Source organism: Schistocerca serialis, chromosome 2, assembly GCF_023864345.2.
Source record: "Schistocerca serialis cubense isolate TAMUIC-IGC-003099 chromosome 2, iqSchSeri2.2, whole genome shotgun sequence".
Lineage (NCBI taxonomy): Eukaryota > Metazoa > Arthropoda > Insecta > Orthoptera > Acrididae > Schistocerca > Schistocerca serialis.
In genome coordinates, this window is record NC_064639.1 from 648,414,201 (window position 1) to 648,427,071 (window position 12,871).

At 42.2% G+C, this 12,871-nt stretch overlaps 1 protein-coding gene across 1 annotated transcript in view; it reads left to right on the forward strand.

Annotated features, from left to right (window-relative positions):
* Positions 1-1,034: 1,034 nt before the first annotated feature.
* LOC126456306 (juvenile hormone esterase-like) overlaps positions 1,035-12,871 on the forward strand; it is an 87,465-nt gene continuing 75,628 nt past the window's right edge. The window contains exon 1 of the mRNA XM_050092057.1: positions 1,035-1,181. Coding sequence (XP_049948014.1) covers positions 1,035-1,181 — 147 coding nt within the window. The remainder of the gene's footprint in view (positions 1,182-12,871) is intronic.

A 12,871-nucleotide genomic window follows, 5' to 3' on the forward strand; every position in this document is an offset into this window, starting at 1 on the left:
GTTCAAATGGCTCTGAGCACTATGGGACTTAACTGCTGTGGTCATGAGTCCCCTAGAACTTAGAACTACTTAAACCTAACTAACCTAAGGACATCACACATATCCCTGCCCGGGGCAGGATTCGAACCTGCGACCGTAGCGGTCACGCGGTTCCAGACTGTAGCGCCTAGAACCGCTCGACCACTCCGGCCGGCTCAAATGGTTCAAGTGGCTCTGAGCACTATGGGACTTAACATCTCAGGTCATTAGTCCCCTAGAACTTAGAACTACTTAAACCTGACTAACCTAAGGACATCACACACATCCATGCCCGAGGCAGGATTCGAACCTGCGACCGTAGCGGTCGCGCGGTTCCAGACTGAAGCGCCTAGAACCGCTCGGCCACCAACGGCCGGCACAACTAAAGGAATTTCGACGGCTTGTTGTAGCTGGCCATGCAGGATCCCGTGTTTTCAAAGACAGTCCTGGTCGCCAAAGCACATCACCTGAACCATGCGCCAAAAAGTGTAAAACTGTTGTTCCAGTGGAAAAACGCACAACAGAATCAAAACATCTGCCAGTACATGGCACATCGAGGCGATGTGTACACTGCAGCACAAAAAGTAATCCACATAGAAGCAGATGGACGTGTTCTTCCTGCCAAGATGCTTTGTGTTTGTCAGTAGAAAAGAACTGTTTTGTGCTCTATCAAGGAAAGTAATGAAGTTTAAGGTGGTGGTCTCATTTGAAGCCACCGCATTTATTGTGCAGTGGTTTCATTTGAAACCGCTCTGTACCTGCCTTTTTTCACATTTTTCCATAATATTGTGTGAGTTATATCTTAATAAAACAAAAAGCTTTAAAAAATGATTTTAGTTATTTTGCGTCTGAAAGGGTTAGGCGGAGAGCAAGGGATCGACATGCATACCATTCAGTTTCAATGTCAGCGGTAACCTTCGAGAAGCTGATATCTCACTGATAACGGGAGTGGTGTCCCGCTATCTCACCCACACCGGGCGCGGCAGGCTGACCACCGGGTCAGACGGTCGAGAGACATGGCACGAGTAGGAGGCGCGGTGACGGTGACCATCCCGCAGGGCACGCTCAGGGGCCGCAAGGCCAAAACGCCCTCTGGCCGGGCCTACACCGCATTCCAGGCCATCCCGTACGCGCTGCCGCCCGTCGGTCCTCTCAGGTTCAAGGTGAGCACACGTAACAACTACTTTTACTATGACGAAGTAGTCTAATCAAGCTAATCCTAGCTGCATTTCACTTGTGAGTCATCGGTCCTCAGGATTCATGCGGCCTACCATTACTTTTTCTCCCGCGCCAAAATCTTCTGAGAAAGCACTTATACCCAACATCCTGAGTCATTTGAGGAATACATTCATATTTCGGTCTTCTACAATCTTTTCCCTCTACATCTCCCTTTAGTATCAAAGATATCTACTTTATTTGATGTTTAAACATATTCTACCCTACTGTCCCTCCTGGTCGACGTTTATAAAATATCACTTTCTTCGTCATTTCCCCTGACAACCGTCTCATGTAATCAGTCCACCTTTTTTTCAACTCCTTCTACAACGTATCTCAAACACTTAGATACTTCTTAAATATCCTTGCAGCCAGTCCTTCACTTATCAAAACCTCTGTCGGTTCTAGGAACGCTTGCGGACGAAGGTTGCTACGATACAACTCTCAACGCTCGTTTATCGTGTACAATCCTCTTCATCCATGCACAACTGCTGCAACCTACATCCTTTCGAAACTGCATACTGTGTTTGAAATAAATATTACCTCTACGGTTTTTACGGACCGCACTCTCCGCCATACCAAATTGACAATCCCTTCACGCTGCGGCATGTGTGATATCAGCCGATAATTCCTTTTAATCAAGTTGTGACATAAATTTATTTTCTCCCCAAACCAATTTAGCTCCTATTCGTTAGTCTTCTTATCTGTCCAACTAATCCGCCGCAGCAGGTGAGTAGTCTCTGCGGCTGTCTGCTTAGTCAACGATCCAGATTCGATTCCCGATGTTGTCAGTGATTTTCCTTGCTGGGATGGCTGGGTCGGCGTGTACTCAGCCTCCTGAGGCCAACTTAGGAGCTCATCAAGAGATCCTACAACGACCGGGAGAACTGTGAGCTGTCCACCTACATACCGTTTCCAATGACGCCTTTGGCAGAGGATGACACGGTGGTCGACGATGCCCAATTCGCCGTCTAGCACATTACGTACCAATATAACCTTGACCATAGTTTTGTAGCACCACGTTTCAAAAGATTCAGTTTATTTATAGTTTAGGCTGATTATCAACCAAGTTTCACTTCTCTACAAGGCTACTCTTCAGTTCTTATGATCAGAAACTTTCCAACACTTTAATTTGTATTCTTTGTTACCAAATTTGTCTTTTTCGCAATCATTTTTCTTACTATTGTCAGTCTGTATTTTGTATAACTTCTACTGAGCCTATTTTCAGTTATCTTTCTGTCCTACTGTCATAACATCTACTTTTTACAGTGTTCAGTTTCCTAATCTAATTACCTCATGATTTGATTTAATTCTGGTACATTACTTTATCCTTGTTTTACTGATGTTCGTCTCGTTACCTCTTTTCAAGATACCGCCCATTCCGTTCGACCGATCTTTAAGAGCGTAGTAGACTGACAGAATTACAAAGCCAGTGACAAACTTCTAAGTTTCAATTTAGTGACCCTGCACTTTTATTCCCCTCCAAAATTTCTTGTTGGTTACCTATACTATTTGCAAAGTATCCAGACTGAATAACATTAGAGATAGGCTAAAGCTCTATCTCTGTCTCCCTTCTCAACCATAGCTTCACTTTCATATTACTCCAACTGTAGTCTGCATTCCGTGTAACTTGTGTGATAACCTTTCACTTCTTATATTTCATCCTTGCTGCCACCTAGCCAACATCGTCAGAAACGTTCCCTAAATCTACGTCTACCGTAAACGTAGGTTTTGCCTCCACTCCGTGTTCTACGACCAGTCGTATCGTACAAAGTTTGACGAGAGCAGTGTTTTATCATATCAGTGTTTGATCATTATGAAGAAAGAATTCCAACGCAAAGGCGACTAGCTGCAGCCGGAATAGAGGTCTTATTTCTCAAAAATTTCGTGCAAGACGAACAGACGATGTGAAATATCTCTTCCCTCTCAACCTCCTACTTTTCGTCTCTGCTTTACATTCACCAACTCAATAGGAAACTGATAAACATTAGATCATTGTCCACAACGACAATGAGAACACTTTTGATGAGGAAACAAATTTTTGAAAAGCGATTTTCCTACGTCTTTCCTCCTTCTAATACTTCATCGTTCTCTTAATGCTACTGCTTCAAATAATTATGAATACTGATACAACAGAAAAGATGGAGTTTCGACAAACAGTGAACCACACAGCGACATGGTAAAAGGAAAAAACACGATAAAACAAGTTATAAATGGCTATGAAACAATTAAAACAATCGTGAAAGGAATTCGCAGACATCAGCGCAGGGCATTTCGGTGAAGGTTGCCGTAGATATGCATAGATGGAGAGGCTTACACAGGATGGACTAGCATGAGGATCTGCATTTAACCACTCTTCGAAAACAAAACGACAAAGGATTAGAGAATGTGATTGTAGTCTCAGTGTAGCAGTTGACCTCTCTCAGTTTTCTGGCAGTGTCTCGATGTTAGTCAGGTCATATGAAGGAATGCCTCGTAGATTTCAGAGGTTTTCGATGTAGTTAGGAAGTTTATTTTTAATACAAGGTGCTTTTCCTATACCACCAGTAATGAACATCTGTCCTCCAAGTTGATACTCATAAAGACAAAAGTAATGTCACTGTCTCACTGCGTGATCAGAGGAAAGCACTGTTTTTGCCTCAGCCAGTTAGTAGAAGGATATTACATATTTTGTTCTAACACTGACGGTAGGTAAAAAAACAATCGTATTCAAACGCAAGCTTGTTAAAACAGTTATTCTAGTTTTCTGTCATTAACACCGCATCATCTGCAGGATGTTCTACCTTTAAGTTCAAGTATTCGTTATGTTGTAACAGATGATGTTTCTGACCGCTTCGTTGATTTTTTTCTGATATCAATTAACACATATGTGAAGCAAGTTGATCAACATTGTTGAAGGAAATTAACAGTCTCTTAGCGTTATTTCAGAAGTGTACTCCGCGGCACAACACAGGCTAAAGTGATCCCAGAGGACTGTCGTCAGGCACGTCTCAACGGAATGTACCTTCCGATCGAATGTAATTTAATTCATCTCGTTATTAGATTTATAGAGATAATACTATCTCCTGCTACGAACCTGTTAAGTATTCTTGCGATATGCTATCAATTCACATGTTATATAGCTCCGAAATCTGCGAAGTAGTTTCATCAAGTTTCCTCGTCGCAGTATATCGATGTTTTCCACCTCACGTTTATAACTTTGTTAATCGTTTCATTTCTAAAAAGTCTTTATTTTTTGAGGTCGATTAGCCGTCAAGTAAAGGATCCAATAAGTAATAAACTGTTTTCAGCTACTGGTTGGGTAATAAGAAGGGCGTTGATAGCGCTTAAAGTATCAAACGCTCAGAGAACTAAAACATCAAAAATTGGTACTAAGAAGGTTACAGTGTAAAATCTCGTAAATATCGAGCACATTAAAGATTTGTCATTATCTCAGAAGGAATGTACTATGTAAGCTCACTCTCTACTTCTACAACTCTGTAGATACTCTATAAGCTACCTTACGGTGCGTGGCGGAGGGTAACCTTTACCACTACTTGTCATTTCCTTTCTTGTTCCATTCACAAATAGAGGGAAAAATAAGTGTCTATATGCCTCCAAATGAGCCCTAATATCTAGTACGTTATCGTCGTGGTACTTACACGCTTTGCATGTTGGTGGCAGCAAAATCGCTCGGCAATCCGCTTCAGATGCCGATTCTCTAAATTCTCTCAACAGCTTTTCTCTAAAGGAACGTTGCCTTCCCTCAAGGGATTGCCATTTGAGTTCCCAAAGCATCTCTGTTACACTTACGTGTCCTTAGAATCCACAGGTAACAAATCTAGCACCCCTCCTCTGCTCTGATGTCTTTCTTCAATCTGACCTGGTATGGATCCCAAACACTCGAGCAGTACTCTAGAATAGGTCACCCCAGTGCAGTCTCCTTCACAGGCAAATCACTCGTTCCTAAAGTTCTCCCAATAAACCGAAGCCGACCATTCCCTACCACAGTTCTCAAAAGTTCGTTCCACCTCATATCGCTTTGTAACGTTTCGCCCGGGTATTTACACGACTTCACTGTGTCAAGCAGAACAGAGTTGAGTTTCCTACTCATCTGCATTAACTTATATTTCTCTACATTTAGGGCTATATGCCATTTATCACATTAACAAGAAATTTTGTCTACGTCGTATCTTCCTACAGCCACACAGTTTCGACACCTTGCCGTACACCACGGTATCAACAACAAGCAACCGCAGACTGCTGCCCACCATGTCCTCCAAACCATTTATATTTCTAGAGAACAACAGCGGGCCCATCACACTTCTCTGAGACACTCCTAACGACAGGCTTGTCTCTTATGAACACTCGCCGTCGAGGACAGCATACTGGGTGCTATTATTTAAGAAGTCTTCGAGACAGATATATGTGAACTTCTCGTATACCCTCGTACCTTCATTGACAGCCTCCAATTGAGTAACGTGCCAAATGCTTTCCGGAGATCTAGAAACATTGTTCGCAGTACTTTTTTTGAGTCATCAGTTTTCTGACTGGTTTGATGCCTCCCATACCCCCCACCCCCCACCCCCTCCCACGAATTTCTCCCCTGCGCCAAACTCTTCAGCAAAGTAGCACTTGCAACCTACGTACTCAATTATCTGCTGGATGTATTCCAATCTCTGTCTTTATCTACAGTTTTTGCTCCCTACAAACCCCTCTAGTGCCCTCTCCTTGTTAGCGTTTTCCACATATTCCTTCCCTCTAAAATTATGTGCAGAACCTCCTCATTCCTTACCATATCGGTCCACCTAATTTTCATCATTCATCTGTAGCACTACATCTCAAATGTTTCGATTATCTTCTAGTTTTCCGACAGTCTATATTTCACATTCATACAATGCTGTGCTCCAAACATACATTCTCAGAAACTTTATCCTCAAATTATGACCTATGTTTGATACTAGTAGATTGCTCATGGCCAGAATTGAACTTCTTGCCAGTGCTACTCTGTTTTTGGTGTCCTCCTTGCTACGTCTGTCATTGGTTATTTTGCTGCCTAGGTAGCAGAATTCCTTAACTTCATTTGGTTCGTGACGATCAATCCTGATGTCAAGTTTCTCGCTGTTATCATTTCTGATACTTCTCATTACTTTTGTCTCTCTTTGATTTACTCTAAATCCATAATCTGTACTCAATAGGCTGTCCATTCCATTCAGCAGATCATGTAATTCTTCACTTTCACTGAGGATAGCGATGTCTTCAGCGAATCGTATCATTTATACCTTTTGGCCTAGAATTTTACTTCCACTCCTGAATCTTTCTTTTATTTCCCTCATTGCTTCTTGATGTACAGATCGAACAGTACGGGCGAAAGACTACATACCATTTTAATCCTAGTATTTCGTTCTTGGTCGACCACGCTCGTTATTTGCTGTTGGTTCTTGCACTTATTGTGTGTTCGCCCTCTCTCCCTATAACTTACCAATATTTTTCTCAGAATTTCGAACATCTTGTTCCATTTTACACTATTAATCTAGGTCGACATAGCCTATGAACGTTCCTTGATTTTTCTTTAGTCTTGTGTCCAATCAACCGAAACGTCAGAATCGCCTCTTGGGGTCATTATTTTTCCTAAAACCAAACGAATAGTCATCTAATACACCCTCAATCATGTTTCTCATTCCTATGTATATTATTCTTATCATTAACGTGGATGTATGAGCTGTTAAGGTGATTGTGCACTATTCTGGCACTTTCAGCTCTTGCAGTCTTCGGAATTCCGTGGATGATATTTTTCCTAAAGTCGCACCATATGTTGCCAGACTTATACATTCTACACACCAACATGAATAGTGGTTTTGTTGTCCCTTCCACTAATGATTTTAGAAATTCTGATGGAACGTTATCAATCCCTTCTGTCTTATTTGATCTTAGGTCCTCCAAAGCTCCTTTAAATCCTGATTCTGATATCTGGACAAAGTTCAAAACCATCGTACAATATGTGTTAGATGAGTATGTGCCAAGAAAGATATTAAGAGATGGAAAAGAGCCAACGTGGTACAACAACCGAGTTAGAAAACTGCTGCGGAAGCAAACACAAACATAGCCAAAGCCTTGCAGATAAACAAAAATTACACGAAGCGAAATGTAGTGTGAGGAGGGCTATGCGAGAGGCGTTCAAAGAATTCGAAAGTAAAGTTCTATGTACTGACTTGGCAGAAAATCCTAAGAAATCTAGGTCTTATGTCAAAGCGGTAGGTGGATCAAAACAAAACGCCCAGACACTCTGTGACCAAAATTGTACTGAAACAGAGGATGACAGACTAAAGGTCGAAATACTAAATGTCTTTTTCCAAAGCTGTTTCACAGAGGAAGACTGCACTGTCGTTCCTTCTCTAGATTGTCGCACAGATGACAAAATGGTAGATATCGAAATAGAAGACAGAGGGATAGAGAAACAATTAAAATCCCTCGGAAGAAGAAAGGCCGCTGGACCTGATGGGATACCAGTTCGATTTTACACAGACTACGCGAAGGAACTTTCCCCCTTCTTGCAGCAGTGTACCGTAGGTCTCTGGAAGAGCGTAGCGTTCCAAAGGATTGGAAAAGGGCACAGGTCATCCCCGTTTTCAAGAAGGGATGTCGAACAGATGTGCAGAACTATAGACCTATATCTCTAACGTCGGTCAGTTGTAGAATTTTGGAACACGTATTATGTTCGAGTATAATTACTTTTCTGGAGACTAGATATCTACTCTGTAGGAATCATCATGGGTTTCGAAAAAGACGGTCGTGTGAAACCCAGCTCGCACTATTCGTCCACGAGACTCAGAGGGCCATAGACACGGGTTCACAGGTAGATGCCGTGTTTCTTGACTTCCGCAAGGCGTTAGATTCAGTTCCCCACAGTCGTTTATTGAACAAAGTAAGAGCATATGGACTCTCAGACCAATTGTGTGATAGGATTGAAGAGCTCCTAAATAACAGAACGCAACATGTCATTCTCAATGGAGAGAAGTCTTCCTAAGTAAGAATGATTTCAGGTGTGCCGCAGGGGAGTGTCATAGGACCGTTGCTATTCACAATATACATAAATGACCTTGTGGATGACATCGGAAGTTCACTGAGGCTTTTTGCAGATGATGCTGTGGTGTATCGAGAGGATGTAACAATGGAAAATTGTACTGAAATGCAGGAGGATCTGCAGCGAATTGACGCATGGTGCAGGGAATGGCAATTGAATCTCAATGTAGACAAGTGTAATGTGCTGCGAATACATAGAAAGATAGATCCCTTATCATTTAGCTACAAAATAGCAGGTCAGCAACTGGAAGCAGTTAATTCCATAAATTATCTGGGGGTACGCATTAGGAATGATTTAAAATGGAATGATCATATAAAGTTGATCATCGGTAAAGCAGATGCCAGACAGATTCATTGGAAGAATCCTAAGGAAATGCAATCCGAAAACAAACGAAGTAGGTTACAGCACGCTTGCTCGCCCACTGCTTGAATACTGCTCAGCAGTGTGGGATCCGTACCAGATAGGGCTGATAGAAGAGATAGAGAAGATCCAACGGAGAGCAGCGCGCTTCGTTACAGGATCATTTGGTAATCGCGAAAGCATTACGGAGATGATAGATAAACTCCAGTGGAAGGCTCTGCAGGAGAGACGCTCAGTAGCTCGGTACGGGCTTTTGTCAAAGTTTCGAGAACATACCTTCACCGAAGAGTCAAGCAGTATATTGCTCCATCCTACGTATATCTCGCGAAGAGACCATGAGGATAAAATCAGAGAGATTAGATCCCACACAGAGGTATATCGACAATCCTTCTTTCCATGAACATTACGAGAGTGGAATAGAAGGGAGAACCGATAGAGGTACTCAAGGTACCCTCCGCCACAAACCGTCAGGTGGCTTGCGGAGTATGGATGTAGATGTAGATGTAGAAATCGACTCCTATTTTTCTCTTCTGTCATCATACGAACTTTCCCCTCATAGAGGCCTTCAACGTACTCTTTTCACATATCCGCTCTCTCCTCTGCACATAACAATGGAATTCTGATTACACTCTTAATGTTGCCACCCTTGCTTGTAACTTCACCGAAGGTTGTTTTCACTTTCCTACACTCTGAGTCATTCTTTCCGACCATCGTTTCTTTTTTTGATTTCTTCACGTTTTTCATGCAGCCGTTTCGTCTAGTGGACGAGCGGTTCTAGACGCTTCAGTCCGGAACCGAGTGACTGCTACGGTCGCAGGTTCGAATCCTGCCTCAGGCATGGATGTGTGTGATGTCCTTAGCTTAGTTAGGTTTAAGTAGTTCTAAGATCTAGGAGACTGATGACCTCAGATGTTATGTCCCACAGTGCTCAGAGCCAATTGAACCATTTTTCGTCTAAGATCCTCTGCACCTCCTGTTTATTTCATTCCTTGCCGACTTCTCTTTCTGTATTCCTAAATTTCCCTGAACTGTTTTCTTCTTCCTTCTTTCATCGATCAGTGAAGTATTTCTTCTGTTTCCCATCGTTTCCTTTCAGTTATCTTCTCTGTACCTATGTTTTTCTTTGCAGAGTCTGTGATTACCCTTTTCGCGGATGTCCAGTGCTTTTCAACTGTACTGCCTACTGGACTATTCTTTATACATGTACCTGCAGTGTTCGAGAACTTCTGAAGATATCACCATTCCTTAGCACTTCGGTATCTACTTCTCTGCATATTGACTCTTCCCGACCAATCTCTTAAACTTCACCCTACTCTTCATCACTACTACATTGTGATCTGAGTCAATATCTGCTCTTGGGTACGCTTTACAATCCAGAATCTCATTTCAGAATCTCTGTCGGGCCATGATGAAATCCAAACGAAATCTTCCCGTATCACCCGATCATTTCCAAGAATATCTCCTCCGCTCGTGATTCTTGAACAGAGTATTCGCTATTTCTAACTGAACTGTATTGTAGAATTCAATTAATCTTTCCCCTCTCTCATTCCTTATCCCAAGCCCATATTCTCTTGTAACCTTTTGTTCCACTCCTTCCCCTACAACTGCATTCCATTCCCCCATTACTATTAAATTTTCCTCCCTCTGCATATTGTGTTACCCTTCTAAGATCCTCATATACGGCCTCTATATCTTAATCTTCCACTTGTGACGTCGGCACGTTTACGTGACTTATCCTTGTCGGTGTTAGTTTGATGTCGATTCTGATAAGAATAACCCTATCACTGGCCTCTTCACAGTAACATATCTCTGCCCTATCTTCCTATTCACAACGAATCCTACTCCCATTATACCATTTTATGCTGCTATTGATATTACCCTATACTCATCTGACCAGAAATTCTCGTCCCCTTTCCATATCACTTCACTGACGTCTACTGCCTCTAGATTGAGCCTTTACATTTACCTTTTCAGATTTTCTAGCTTCCCTATCACATTCAAGCTTCTGACATTCCGCGCCTCGACTAGTAGAACATTATCGCTTTGGTGGTTATTCGATCTTTTTTCATCGTCACCTCCCCACTGGCATTCCTCTCCCGGAAGTCTGAAGGGATGTGAGATGTTCCGGAATCTTTTGCGAATGGGGAGATAATCATGGCAATCTTTCAATTACAGCCACATGTCGTGTGGATAGACTTTATGTGTGTTTAATGCCATAGTTTCCATTGTTTTTCCATCCTCATGCCATTGACCATTGCTGATTCTTCTGCCTTCAGGGGCGCTTTCCTACTCCAAGGGCAAGGGAGTGCCCTGAAGCTCTGTCCACTCCTCCGCCCTCTTTGACAAGGCTGTTGGCATAATGAGGCTGACTTCTTATGCCGGAAGTCTTTGGGCGCCAATGCTGATTATTAGTCAAAACTTAAACAGTGGCGTATTTCGAGCCCGGCACGGAGGACTTTTTGATTAGGAATCAAAGACACCACCCCTAGACCACGAGTATATTGCGTAGTATATCATATGAGAAAGGGGAAGTTGAGTTTGGCATGAGCGATGGTTTCTAAAACTGCGCTGATTCGTAGATAAAAGCTATTCAGTCCTATGAAAGTTTATTAAATTCGAACTGAGAATATGTTCTAGGATTCTGCACCCAAGTTAGGGATATTGGCCGGTAATTCTGTGGGTCCGTTCTTTTACCCTTCTTATGTACTTTTTATCTTAGTTGAGATAATAATCGTGACAATTTCCGTGTATGCTCTCATATTAGTACTAGGATTATTGGAGTTCAGGCCAGATAACAACCCTGACGACAAGATGTGGCTCTACGGTCGCAGAGATGGGTCGTCCAGTGTTGTGCTGACTTAATAATAGCCCAAGATGTTTATGACAGGTTCTGACAGGCAAGCACCGATTACACATACTAAGTTCAGTATATATTATTCTAATAAATAACCACTAAAGCAATTTCAATAAAACAAAACGAGTGGAATTAATACGCTAAATAATGTAGTCAACCCAGTGGTGAGGTTAGGTTGAATACGGGATACTGTATTTTTATTGAAAGTGCAAAATAAAATTATGGTCTTAGATAAATTATCAAATGCGTATAGATTTCCACGTCAAATAAAAGAATTAAAAACGTAGCTAATTGTAGTTAAGATTACGTGAAAAGAGAGAAAATATAAAATTTGGTCAAAATTAACCGAGCATCAGTTAGAGGACGTTGATATTGGGCGAATCTATCCTTCGCCCTTATGACGCCATGAACTATGATCGGACACTTTCAGTATGGATGAACGTCCGTGGATGAATGACAGCTCATTGTTCCTCAAGTATCGAAACCAGAGGAGGTTGTGATGTTGGACGCTGGGGTCAGGAGTGGAAGCGACGGTCCAACTGATCCCAAAGTACCCCATTGGGTTCAGGTTGCCCAACCAGTCCATTTCAGGAATGTTATACTCCACAAGTCAGCTCATCACAGATGCTGCTTTATGACAGGGTGCGTTGTCATGCTCATACAATAAATCATTTGGTACGAACTCTTTCTCTGTCGTACACTGTACAGAATGCTGAAAATGTTTTCCTTTCGGATGTAGTACTTTCTTAAGCTGAATAATGGGATAACTTCCTAACTACTAAAAGCGTACCCGTATCGTAACACTGCTTCGTCCATACTTCACTGTTGGAGCTACACAACATACAAGTGACATTCTACAGGCATTCGTCGAACCCAAACTCTTCCATCGGTTTGCCACAGGGTATACCGTGATTCATCACTCCAAATATTTCGTTTCTAGTCACGCACTGTCCGGTGACGTTACTCTTTACCCCACAACAAGGATTGATCGGCAGTGAGTAGCGAAATGTGTATCTTATGAGGAGCTGTCCTCCATTGTATCCCACTATTTTTAACTCACAATGCATAGTAGTTATTACTGTGACAACTGGACCCCTGGTAACACTTTGGAGCTGGCATGTTATTCTTGCCGCTGATTTCATGCAATGTTTTACAAGCAATGCTCGTTGGTCTCAATCCGTCAGTACATGCGATCTGCCTAGTCTTGATTCAGCCTTGACTGTTCCTTCTGGTTTCTACTTCAGTATCACATAATCAACAGTCGATTTGTGTTGCATTAGTGTGGTTGAAATGACCTTGATGGATTTGCTATCAATGTGACATACGGATAGTACAAGCTTGAGGTGACGGAGTTCTTCTGA